Genomic DNA, 13,862 nt, shown 5'->3' on the forward strand with positions numbered 1-13,862 from the left:
TTCCATCCTGGATACTGAATGATGCAAAATGGTGACAGCATGTCTCTTTTCTCAGCCCTTCCATCAACTCTTGAGGGTATATTAGCTGGAACTTAGTGATCTGTAAGCCCAGCGATTATCGATGTTCACTCAAACTTCTTACCTTGGTATTCAGCCTCGCCACCCAGTAGATCCCAGAATTCCTTGACCCTTTTGCTTTGACTATTAATGCCTTCTTCGATATTGGTGACATATGGTGCTCGGCAGCCCAATTCACGCTTTGTCTGGATGAAACTAGCCAACTCTGATGCCTAAAAATAGTAAGGAGACACGGTTCTTGGTTATTTATTGGGGAATCATGGTTAACATTACATCCCAAACAAATGAACTGGAGAAATAAAAAACAGCAAATATTCTGATCTGAGCCCACGTATCACACTAAGTGGTATCTGAGTGTCAGTACAGAATGACACACAGGTTCAGAGATACTTCGAGTAATGGAATAAACTGAATATCTGACATATGACCCTGCTTTACTGACTGTGATTTCACTGTTGTCCAAAGAGCTGAGGATCTCTTGTACAGAAAGGCATTGAGGAGATGACTGAAGTGCAAGATGTAAATGGGGCCAAGCTAATCTAAATTCCTGATGAAGGGCTTTTGTCTGAAACGTTGATTTTCCTGCTCCTCAGATGCTGCCTGACCTGTTGTGCTTTTCCACACTCTTGACTCTAATCTCCAGCATTGCAGTCCTCACGTTCGCCTAATCTAAATTAAGCCTTGCAACTCATTTGCTCTTTCTGTCAACATCACACTTACTTAATTTAAAACCCTAGCCCCAAGGCAATGTTGGTGACATGGAGTCAGTGAATTTGCCAAAGAGTTAGGATTCTAGTGTCTTCAATCTGTGGAGGGAAAACCTGTGGACAGATTTCCCATCCTGCTGCCAATTCTGGCCAATAGGTAATTCATCTCCTCTTAAGGTTCTTATCAAATTCTGGATTTCCAGTAGATTATACATGAAGAAATGGACCCTAATTTTGTCTAGGAATGGCCAAGTTCAAATTTTAAGGTCAGGCTTCTTTAATATGGACATCCCCCCCAGAGCAAATAGGTTGGTTTTTATGACATCCACACTCTCAAATACTGTAATTGTAGAAACACCGTAGTTAGATCACTGCTTGTCTGCTAAAAATAAGGAAATTTGAGCCTAGTCTGTGCAATAGTGGGAACAAGCAACTAGCTGCAATGTTACAATGAATGGACTTGTTCAAGTACAACTGCTATTATGAAACACTCACATGAGTGCCCTCTCTGAGTCTTTACGTCGATCATCGACAGTGTGTACTCTATTATTACCACAGGCCAGGGTCCAGGTCGTACTGGTGTTACATTAGACTCGAAATAAGATGTAATGTATCATTTCGGTTTCATTACTGATCTTGGATTTAATGGACTGGCGCCCCCCTTTTACTTTTCTTTTTATTTTATTTATTTTTTAGTGGGGATTGGCTGGTCTTTGTCTCTGGCCAGAGCCGTTCTGCGGTGTATTCTGCTCATTTATCACTGAAGAGTTGTAGTAATTCGAGTGTCAGTGATAAGGTGAGTCTGGATGTCCTTAGGGAGAATGTTTGGAATCAGGAGATTAGTTCTAAACGAAAACTTCCTTTGATTAATATTTCTAACGCATGCAGTCAGATTTAATGGCCCTACCTTGGACCGTTCTATGACATTTGCGAATTCTCCAATCCATAGAAAGCAGTGCTTTGCAGTGACCAATAGGAAACAGTCGCCACTGTTGAGTGAGCTGGCCCTGGGTTGTACCAGTCGCACCTGGACATGCCTGCGACCTGAAAAAGGGCAGAGTTACCTGCACATCTGCTCCTGAGCCACACACATTAACAGGTTAATGCATAACTATGTACCACAAAGCAACTGGACAGGCAGCACCACAAAGGTAGATACCCCAGTTATCGAGTCATGGAGTCATATAACACAGAAACAGACCCTTTGGTCCAGCTAGTCCACACCGATCAAGTTTCCCAAACTAAACTAGTCCCACATGTCTGCATTTGGCCCATATCTCTCTAAGCCTTTCCTAATCACGCACCTATTCAACTGTCTTTTAAATATTGTAACTGTACTGTCATCTGCCACTTTTGTGGCAGTTCATTCCACATACGAACAATCCTTTGTGTGAAAAGGTTGCCCCACAGGTTCCTTTTAAATCTTTCTCCTCTCACCTTAAAAATATGCCCTCTGGTTTTGAACTCACCCACCCTTGGGAAAATAAACCTTTGCAATTCACCTTATCTGTGCCCTTCATGATTTTATAAACATCTATAAGGTCACCCCTCAACCTCCTATGCTACAGTGAAAGAGGTCCCAGCCTATACAGCCTTTCCTTGTAATGGCTGGGCTGCACATCAGACAGGCTTAAGAGTGGTGGGAAAGCCAGTTGGCATTGGAGCTTACTATAAGATCACCTCAAGTTAAGTGGCAGCCAAGGTGCTATAAGTGACATTGGCTTTAAAAGGAAAGGGCAGTCAATTCATTAAGACACATTTAATGCTATAGCGAGCATCCAAATGATCCCATTGGTGAGCACAGGTTGAAAACACATGTGTGATAATTCCCCATCACCCTGTTGGATAGAAAGAAGAGATTGTGTCAAGACAGCTTTGTTTCATTCATTCAAGGGACATGGGCATTGCTGGCTGGGCCAGAATTTATTGCCTTTCCCTAGTTCCCCTTGAGAGCTCGGTGCTGAGCTGCCTTCTTAAACCATTGCAATCCATGTACTGTCAGTAGTTTTACAATGCCATTATGGAGGGAATTCCAAGCTTTTGACCCAGGGACAGTGAAGGAACAGCAGTACATTTCCACATCAGGATGATGAGTGGATTGGAGGGGAACTTGCAGGAGGTGGTGTTCGCACTGAAATAACTCCACAGAGGCTGGTATCCCATCATCAAGTCATCCTTTATTTACACATGGACAGTCCTTGACACTGATCCGGCTTGCATAGAGCCCACTCTCAGAGTGAACAGGATGCCTGACACTCTTGTTCTTCACTGTCAGCCAGGACTCCCTGATTGGACTGGATTAAAAGTTCCAATGATGGTACTCATATTCTATGAGACTTACCTGGCTGACCTTGTTACAATCACTACACCCAGGTACCTGTTGTCCTTGTCCTTCTAGGTGGCAGAGGTCATGTGTTTAGAAGGTGTGGTCTAAGAGCTGGTATGACATGAACTCTGTGTTTGACACCAGAGATGTGACCACATTCTGTTACTGAGTGAAACAACTTTTTGAGGTACAAACACGCAGGAAAGAACATGCTTCATCTACAACTTTGAACTTGAAAAGATTGGGTTTTTGGCAAATCACTCTGGTTGCTTTCGTTTTCCCTCTGTAATCCTGCACCTCCAGTCAGTGTCTATCCTGCAGCAGCCATTGTATCCCCAGTGTCACCACCAATCAAAAGAGGACCGTGACTTCCTCAGTGGGTAGGGTTTCTGCTGTAGGTCCTAATTCCAGGGAATACCCTTTGCTGACCTAGCCACTGCCTGGTTCTCTGACAATTCAGCAGGTTTTCCCCAAGGGAAGCAATACGGGTCTTCAACTGGGTCTCCAACCGGGAGGTGAGATTCCCAACAGATCCACAGATCAACAAGATTCTACTTAAGAGCTTGAGAATTTGGCTCTCACATGCCATTTGCCTTAGAGCCATGAGCCAACATCGGGAGGGGGGCGGTGGGGGGGTGTGAGGGGTAAAGTTGATGGACTAGCCACCCTGACCCATAGGCCAATGTTCTAGGAATATGGGTTTAAATCTCACCACGGTAGACAGTGAAATTTGAATTATTTAAAAATCTGGAATAGAGAGCTTGCCCAATGACAACTATGTAGCCATCATCAACTGTTGTAAAAATACATTTGGTTCACTAATGGAAACAAATCTGCCATACTTTTCTGGCCTGGCCTACCTATGTGCAACTCCAGACCGACAGAAATATGGTTGACCTTTAACTGTCCTCTGGGAAAGTACGATGCCCTAGCCAACAATTGCTACATCTTGTGAACTAAGAAAAAGAAAATGCCCCCTTAATAAATGTCGAGTGTTTTCAGAAAATAACAAAGAGAAAGGAACAGAGCCAGTTGAAGCTACATGTTCATGTGAAAACAGTGATTGGAGTTGATCTGGGGGTTCACAGAGGACCCATTGCTAACTCAATGCGTGGACTCCATATTTTTGCAAAGCCTTCCAGGTTATGACACAGCTGGCCGGCACTTACCTTTAACTTGCAGTAGCATCACTTTGTTGAAAGGATTTGTACTGTTACTCGACATCTGCTCTGTTGTCTTCACATTCCGAAGATTGATGTTTTTGAAGTTCTCTTTGCTTGCTAGCCCCGCCAAGCTCACATCTGCGTAGTTGGAGTGTTTCGCCACTGTAAATATACAAAAACGTTCCTGAGATGGTCAAATAAACCCAAGGTAGAATAAAATGTATCTGCTTTACACACTGGAGAAAGCTAAAACAGGTCAGGATGCTGTCATGTTTTGAACTGACAGTGTCAGTTCAAATCCTAATTGAGAACAACTCTATGACTTGATACCACAAAAACAGATAATCTGGTCATTATCACATTGTTGCTTGCGTGAATTTGCAAGAACAAATTGACAGCTTTGCTTCCTACGCTTCAACAGTAATGACAATTTGAAAATGCAAATTGACTATAAAGTGCTTTGAAACGTTCAGTGGTCAACAGAGGTGCTATATAAATGCAAGGCCTTTCAGTTTTTTGTTAAATGTACTCACCAGCTACAGAGTGTTACAGAAAGTTCTACACAAGTTGTAGTGTCCTAACTACAGGTAATGAAGCTAGTGAAGTCCAACATGAAAAGGATGCAAAGAGTGTAGTGTGCTATTGAGAATCCAGTACATGGATTTATGTAGTGTTGGTGATGACCCTAGCTGGAGCTGGTTATATATAAGTTGACACATAAAGTAGAGTCTTATATTGGAGTTAGCACATAGCAAGGAGAATATTATAAATCTGTAATCATCAAAGGGTCAGATGACATCAGCTTCTTCAAATTCTGATTCCCATGTTAAAGTATTGAAACACATAGAGACATCGTTATTTTTAGTGGTATAGAAACAATTGGGCAAATGGGTATCACAGTGGCTGGGGTGCATTAATTCTCTGCAAAATGACATTTTAATTTAACTTTTGTTTTATTCATGGGAATTAGCATCAATGGCTAGCCAGTATTTATTGCCCATCTCAAATTGCCGAGGGGGCAGTTAAGAGTCAACCACATTGTTGTGGGTCTGGAGTCACATCTGGCCAAATCAGATTCAGATCGCAGTTTCCTCCCTTAGCAGACATTAATGAACTAGAAATGTTTTCCCCTAATAGTGAACAACAGTTTCATGGTCATCAATAGACTCTTAATTCCAATTTCACCATCTATGATAATGGGATTTGAATCCAGGACCCCAGACCCTTAGCTGGATCTCTGGACTAAAAGCTGAGCAACAATACGACTAGGCCAGTATCTCCCCAATAACTTCTGCCTGTTTCCTTGGAGATTGAGTTTCATTACAGTGGCCCCTATGGGCTGTTTGTATTTAATTTTGTTTAATTTATCGATGTAAAGTACTGTAGTAGAAACAATGGAGATTACTTCAATTTATCCCATCCCACAAGTACTCTGCCCAAAAGTAGGTATGTACTTGGCTGATGTCCAGCCTATACTTTATCCTCAGCTATCTTCCTTTGCAGTTTTGGTCCATGGTAGTTTTCCATTGCCTTCCTATCTCAGGGACAGTGTGTAGAAGTAGGTCTCAAGTCAACCCCAAACAGAGCAGGAATTGAAACTGTGCCTCCAGTGATATTCTGAACCTCAAGGTAGCTGATTGGATCTCCACTTTAACCTAAATAAAAACTGAAAGAACTGAGGTTGCTGGAAATCAAAAACAAAAACAGAAATTGCTGGAAAAGCTCAGCAGGTCTGGCATCATAGAATCCCTTTGGTGTGGAAACAGGCCCTTCATCCCAACAAGTTCACACCAACCCCCTCTGAAGAGTAACCCACCCAAATCCGTTCCCCATTACTCTACATTTATCCCTGACTAATGCACCTAACCTACACATTTAGCATGGCCAATTCGCCTAACCTGCATATCTTTGGACTGTGGGGGGAAACCAGAGCACCCAGAGGAAACCCACGCAGTCACAGGGAGAATGTGCAAATTCCACACAGACAGTCACCCAAGGCTGGATTCAAACCCAGGCCCCTGGTGCTGTGAGGCAGCAGTGCTAACCACTAAACCACCATGCTGCCAAATCTGAAAAGAGTAATCAATGTTAACGTTTAAGGTCCACTGAACCTTCGCTGGGGTCACTGGAAGGGCCACTGGACCCAAAGCGTTAACTCTTGATTGTTCTCCATAGATGCTTCCAGACCTGTTGAGCGTTTCCAGCAATTTCTGTCTTTGTTTTACTTTAACCTATTCCGCTTGACAAAAAGGTGAAAAGGTCAGAATGTCCACTTGTTTTGCAAGTTCCAGTATCTCAAGATGGAATGGATTTTGTGCTGCAAAGGGAGGTGAGAGACATTCTCCAACCAAGACTCCTTATTATTTGGAAGAAGTATTATTAAAAATACTTGAAAATATGTGAGTTTGTGATAAGTCGGATGGCTAGATCTGGTCACTTCTCATCCATCAGGCTGTCGGAGAAGACAGAAAGAGAACATAGAGCACACTCATTGAATGCCACTTGAGTCATGGTTTTAGAACTGTCTTAATAACTGAAAGTCAACAGACTTCCAACAGATCAGATACACATGAACTATTCTCAGGTATTCCAACAAGGAAAAGGTCTTTCTGAGTGCAGGAGAACAAACTTTTTTTCAAAAACCAAATCAAGTTTTTTAAACCTGAGTGTGATTACTTCCTGAGTTCACATTGCGAACGGACAAATGGATCGTAGGCACAACTGGAGGGGGAATTCTTTCCGACCTACTTCTCTCAGTCTGGATCCTCCTGACCTCCACAGTAGCCACATTCAAACGTTGTTCTGTGTATTCCTGACGGATGTCTTCCCGAGCTGCTAGTGCCCTCAGAGGATTGCGGGAACACTGCGTCTTACGCACCGGTCTTACAGCTCGCCTATGCTCTGCCACCTCAGAGGTCAGTCTGCAAGAAGTTGAAACAGAATGTTAATTCAAATGCCAAGGAGAACTGTGCACTGGGTTCAGTGCTCATTCCTGATGAAGGGCTTTTGCCCGAAACATCGATTTTCCTGCTCCTCGGATGCTGCCTGAACTAATGTGCTTTTCCAGCACCACTCTTATCTCAATACTGTGTTCAGTGTCAACTGAGTAATGATTTCATTCTCTTTACTAGCCTGAGGGGACTATTACATTCTTTTTGCATTTTCTACTTTACACCATCAAACCAACATGTTGGTGATGCAACAACATATTGACTCAATTAAAGGGTGCTTTCATCTCCTTGAATTGGATCCTATTATCAGCCCCATCGCCTGCTCAATGTAATGTAAATAAAAGATTTGCAAGTATCACCACATTTCACAGGCTGTTTCAAAGTGCTTTAAATGTAAGTATTTATAGAGGAGCAGTAACTGTTGTATTGCAGGAAATGCAGCAAAATCTCACAAACAGCAACTTCCTAATGAACCAGATACACTGTTTTGAAATGTTGATTAGGGATAAATATTGGCTGGGGCCCTGAAGGGAACTTGCTAGTTTGCTGATGACATGAAGGTTGGTGGAGTGGCCGATAGTGTGTAGGGCTGTTGTAGGTTGTAATGGGACATTGACAGGCTGATAAGTGGCGGATTCACTCTGGAAGGTCGAATTTGAATGCAGAATACAGAGTTAAAGGGAGAATTCTTGGTACTGTGAAGGAACAGTGGGATCTTGGAGTCTATGTCCATAGATCCCTCAAAGTTGCCACCCAAGTTGATAGAGTTGTTAAGCAGGCAAATGGTGTGTTGGCTTTTATTAGCGGGGGGATTGAGTTTAAGAGCCGTGAGGTTATGTTGCAGCTCTGTAGAGCCGGTGGTTAGACTACACTGGGAATATTGTGTTCAGTTCTGGTTGCCTCATTATAGGAAGGATGTAGATGCTTTAGAGAGGGTGCAGAGGAGATTTACCAGGATGCTGCCTGGACTGGAGGGCAGGTCTTATGAAGTAAGGTTGAGGGAGCTAGGGATTTTCTCACTGGATGAAGAATGACGAGAGGTAACTTGACGGAGGTGTACAAGATGATGAGAGGCATAGATAGAGTGAATAGCCAGAGACTTTTTCCCAAGGGCACGAGGGGGCATCATTTTAAGGTGATTGGAGGAAGGTTAAGGGGAGATGTCTGAGGTCAGTTCTTTACATAGAGAGTGGTGGGTGTGTGGAATGCACTGCCAGCAGGGGTAGTAGAGTCTATATTCGGGACATTTAAGTGACTCTTGGACAGGCACATGGAAGGTGGTACAGTGAAAGGTATGTAGGTTGGTTTGATCTTAAAGAGTAGGATAAAAGGTTGGCACAACATTGAGAACTGAATGGCCTGTACTGTGCTGTATTTTTCTCTGTTCTGTGTTCTACCTGAGAGGGGAAATGGAGAATAGGTTTAATGATTCATCTGAAGTGTCGTACCCATGGTAATACAGCACTCCCTTGGCACTGCAGTAGAGTATCAGCTTGATTTTATTGTTCAGGGTTTAGTGAACCCACAGCCCTCTGACATAAAGGTGATACTCAAGGTTCACATGATAAAAGAGCTGCCTACAACAGGTGACCGGATTTTGTTTTTCTACAGAGACTGCCTCTCAAACAAAAAATTATTGTTTCACATATTCTCAATTCATGTGCTTGATTGCCTGTTACAGAATGACTATAAACAGAGTTCTGAAAACAGACTGCACAAATGGAATCACACGTTCCAGAGTTTCCATCAAAATCTATTCAAACAAAAACAGGAATTGCTGGAGAATCTCAGTAGGTCTGGCAACATCTGTGGAGAGAGAAACAAGGTTAAGATTTCGGGACTAAGGACCCTTCTTCAGAAATGAAGAACCCAAAACATTAACTTTGCTTTCGATCCACAGATGCTGCCAGACCTGCTGAGCTTCTCCAGCAACTTCTATATTTATTTTGGATTTCAGTAGATCTTTGCTTTTTCAAAAAAATTAATGCAAGATCATGCGATGTCCATACATGACATAAAAACACAGAGATATAATGGAGAAACCCTAAACTTGAAAGAATGGATAGGTTTAATAATGATCAACTTATCACATAGTGAAGTCATTGGCCTGGCCTTTAAATTGTGCTTTCATAGATTCTATAGAAACTTCCCTAATCAGCCTGTTTGGAGATATTATGACACACCTCTGGAGTGGATGGGATTTGTACCTATGCCTCCTGGATCAGAGATAGGGGCACTAGCACTGTATCACAAGAGCACTTCACAGATTCTATAGTATGAGTCAATTTCTCTCTCTCTCTCTTTTCAACAGAGTCTCTCCCATCTCAATTTTCAGACTAATCTTCCTCAGCTCTTGTCGAGAAGCCTGGTATCCATATCACGAAACAAAGCCCAAGCTCTCCTTCCTAAAACTGGGTCTTTGGTGATGACTTTAGCAGCTCACTGTGGTTCACAGGACATGACTGAAAAACTAAAGAGCTATGACTACACATTATCCTCGTTTATAAGAGCACAGGAAAATGTCAAAAGCATGAAATAGGTCATCTGCCTCACTGAGCTTATTTCAGTTGTATAACAATTTATAGACACGAGTAGGTTAGAGTCTCTTTCTGTATATGGCTTTATAATCCAAAGGCCTACATTAATATGGATTCAAATCCCACCATGGCAACTAGTGGCTTCATTAATACAGCCTGGAATTAAGAACAGTGATGATAACCATGAAGCTGTCATTGAAAACCGATCTGGATCACTAATTCTCTTTAGGGAAGGTAATCTGTTATCTTTTACCTATTCTAGCTTACATGTGACTCCTGACTGAGCCACAGTAATGTGGATTGTCTCTTCATGACCCTAGTAAGCAATTCAGTTCACAGTGAATTAGAGGTGGACATCCCACGAATTTATAAATAAAATGGATGATGAAAGCCCCGTCAGGAAAATCCCACATCAGTCACAGAATACAACTATTTTTTAAAAAATCTTGAGCTTCCACACATTTCATAGAATCCCTACAATTGTGGAAGCAGGCCATCGGCCCATTGAGTCCATGCCAACCTTCTGAAGAGCATCCCACCCAGACTCAACCCCCATAAGTCCTCATTTCCCATTGCTGATCCACTTAACCTACACATCCCTGGACACTACAGAGCAATTTAGCACAGGCAATCTGCCTATCCTGCATATCTTTGGACTGTGGGAGAGAACTGGAGCATGCAGAGGAAACCCGTGCAGACACAGGGAGAATGTGTAAACTCCACATGATTACCCGAGGGTAGATTCAAATCTGGGTAGCTGGTGCTGTGAGGCAGCAGGGCTAACCACTGAGCCACTGTGCCAAATATTTATCTGGAAGCCCATTTCATATATCACGAGGAAACAATTCCTAACTTCAGTCCTGAATTCACCGAATCCTGGCCTGAATCTGCACCCCTGATGTACCATCTCCTGCTATTACTGTTTCTGTCACATCTTTTCTTCTCTGTATTATGTTCCCTCAGACTTAATCCATGTGTGCATTTAGGAATTCAATTCAAACAAAGGCTAACACTCCTCTATACTTCAAAGCAAATCCCTTCGAGTGTAACAGTTTAACTCTTACTTTGGAGTGTTGGCTTCAAAGATAGCATCAAAATTCTCCTCGATTTTCACCACACTGGATGTCAGAACGGTGGGAGTGTGCTTGTAAAATTTATCAAAGGTATCATCATCATCTGGTCTCATCACTTCCTTCACTGTTTGCTCCATTACTGTGATTGTTGTCTCCAAGTTACTTGTGCCTGCGATAAAGATTGCATACAGTTAGCTTCACCAAACCAAAACCTAAGACATAATTTTCCAACAAATCAACTAAGAGAGGGATGAAGTGTGGTGTACTGCCTCAATCGTGCAATATCTCGCTGGATGGTCTGCCAATCAGCTCATTAAGTGAAGGCAAGTGAGAAAGGGGGAGTCTCTTGCCCTATCCAATGTCTCGAAACACTGGTAAACCATCTGCTGAATCCTGAAGACTGCTGGTTGCGGCCTACACCTTAGCAGATTCTGCATTGAGAAGTTTGATGTATTTAGAATTTGGGTTTCACTGAGGATTGGTTATTTGAATGTGATATCAGTGGCCCTAATTGTGTTTGTGAAGTTTAATGAGGAACCTAACATAATCAAACTTGATCACCATTTTAACACGACACTGCTATGTTCCAAATCCTTTTATGGCCTCATCTCTTTCTATCTCTTCTTGCCGTAAATTCCACTGCAATTTCTTGCACTCCTCCAATTCTGGTCTTGTGCACATTCCCATCTGCTATTTCCTTGTCATTGCTAACTATGCCTCCAGCTATTCAGGCCCTCAACTGCCAAGTGCTCTCCTTAAACCACTCTTGCCTGTCTGCATCATTCACCTCTTTTAGTTGGATCCTTCAAGTCAAAATGTTGGTCATCCATCTTTATCTCTGCTCCTTTTTGTTGATACTAAATCCTTTGGGGGCAATGTTGTTGGAGAGTTTATTATGTCAAAGATGCGACATCAATGCAACTTGCATTTCTCCAGTCCTTTCATTTCTACTTCTTCGGAACCCCTTTAATCTTTGTACATTCACAAGCTTCCAGGAGAGAGCTTGCTTTATCCATCAGGTGAAACTTTTAACAGTAGGATGTTCGAGCAAACATTGATCCATTAAATCTGTGTAGATCATTAATAAAACCTCCATTGCACTGAATAGAACAGGAACAGGAACAGGAACAATCAATAAGCACATCGACCTGGACCCAATATACCGACCACTGCAACAGACAGCTGGAACTGACAACCGGAAGCGGCAGATTCAAACCACTATAAATGCCGGAGGAAAGATCACAGAAGCGCTTCACAGGAGGTTCCCAAGCACTGAGGATGTCACCTAGGCAGGGGACGAAACGTCTGTAATACAAATTCCCAGCTCGGCAAACCGAACCACAACAAGCACCCGAGCTACAAATCTTCTCCCAAACTTTGAGGAACAGGGTTGCACTTCACTTAGGAGAACAGAAAAGTTATTTTGTTTATGTTGGAGAAGAATCTGAAATACAGGAGTAGAGTGAAAATAGGTGCAATTGGGTATAGATTTCATAAAGAAATAAAGCTAGCAATTCAACTTTCTTCACCCATACACCTCAACGTGGTTTGAATGGGATTCAGAATGTGAAGGGAGTGAAGAAATTCTTGTACTTACACAGATTTCCATTATATCCTAAGCAACATATTAGTTCCAGCAAGCCGGTGATTGCTGATAATTAGATAAGCTGTGGTTACAGCAGGGTCTTTGGATAATACAGGTTGGACACATTCATTGATGCTGTTTGAAAAACAGCAACACACCTCCGAATTAACAAAATGTTCATATATAAACCCAAGCAAGGATTGCTTTACCAGGCATTCCAATAAACGACTGGGTCTCAGCCAAGAGTTCTTCCACCATGTTCAAGAGAATAGAGAGTTCTGTGTTATTGCTTGAGCCCCAGGTAATGATTTGAGACAGAAGCACCTAAAACACTACCCCTGAACAGTAAGAGTGTGTGCTGTAATATTACACCAGGGTGTAGAAAGTATTGCAGGTCCCAGAGTTCAGTACAAATGGTTGCCATTAATGGCTAATTTGTCATTAGATATTTGGCTTCCCTGAGGGGCTACAAACACAATAATAGCTCAAATGAAATCGGGGATAGCAGGTTTACCTTTAGCATGCAGCTTATTTAGAAAGGTCTCCAGGTTATCCAATGTAGCATCACTCTCTAGGGGTACATCAGGCCGACTTGTAATTTCTATGGGAAAGAAAAGAAGGTTTGGAACACCAAAGTGATATTTAGTAAGAGGAATTATTAGCATGGCTACATTTCTAGAATATTCCAACAAAGCAAAGCTGTACATTAATTCAAGTGTACTATTGTGGACCTCAGTGACTGATTGTCACTTAATGAGAACCTGAAGATTTTCACAAAGATATTGTTTGCAGTGGGAGAGCTTTCATTGTTTGTATAAAAATAGAATATTTAAATTATTAAGTAATTTTATCATGTAACTCTGCTTGTCCTCAAATTAATTAATTAATTTAAGTCATTCATTTATCAGTAAGCCCTGACCAAGAGAATTGAAACAATAAAGCTCTGTGAATCCTAATCTTTCTTGGACTTCCCTCCTTCTTACAATCGATGGACCTGTAAAAGCCAAGATTGGTATCTGATAGATTGGTACCTGAGTAATTCTTTCTTAATTGTTCATGTCCTTCTCTTGCAGTAATCCTTGACCCAGAAGCAATACAGGAAAGGAAATTTATAAACTCTTTGAAATGCCTAGGGAATCTCTAATTGTTTTTAAGAATGTTTAAAAATGATTTATAAGACTTTGCTTCAATTGTAAAGTGATCAAATCATAGAATCCCTATAGTGTGAAACACTGAAACGCCGATTCTCCTGCTCCTCGGATGCTGCCTGATCTGCTGAACTTTCCCAGCAATACACACTCAACTCTGATCACCAGCATCTGCAGTTCTTACTTTCTCCTACAGAGTGAAACAGGCCATTTGGCCCAACAAGTCCACACCGACCCTCCAAAGAGCCCTATTACCCTACATTTCCCCTCCCTAATCTGCCTAACCTATACATC

At 42.0% G+C, this 13,862-nt stretch overlaps 1 protein-coding gene across 14 annotated transcripts in view; it reads right to left on the reverse strand.

The window, feature by feature from the left end:
• Window positions 1-13,862, reverse strand: part of LOC140465897 (supervillin-like) — a 242,531-nt gene that overhangs the window by 60,422 nt on the left and 168,247 nt on the right. For all 14 annotated transcript variants that reach the window (XM_072561805.1, XM_072561814.1, XM_072561812.1 and 11 more), the window contains 6 exons: window positions 12,935-13,021; window positions 10,827-11,004; window positions 7,023-7,195; window positions 4,281-4,436; window positions 1,693-1,829; window positions 143-290 (listed from right to left, as the gene is read on the reverse strand). In XM_072561805.1, coding sequence (XP_072417906.1) covers window positions 143-290; window positions 1,693-1,829; window positions 4,281-4,436; window positions 7,023-7,195; window positions 10,827-11,004; window positions 12,935-13,021 — 879 coding nt within the window. The remainder of the gene's footprint in view (window positions 1-142; window positions 291-1,692; window positions 1,830-4,280; window positions 4,437-7,022; window positions 7,196-10,826; window positions 11,005-12,934; window positions 13,022-13,862) is intronic.

Source organism: Chiloscyllium punctatum, chromosome 42 (genome assembly GCF_047496795.1).
Source record: "Chiloscyllium punctatum isolate Juve2018m chromosome 42, sChiPun1.3, whole genome shotgun sequence".
Classification (NCBI taxonomy): Eukaryota; Metazoa; Chordata; class Chondrichthyes; order Orectolobiformes; family Hemiscylliidae; genus Chiloscyllium; species Chiloscyllium punctatum.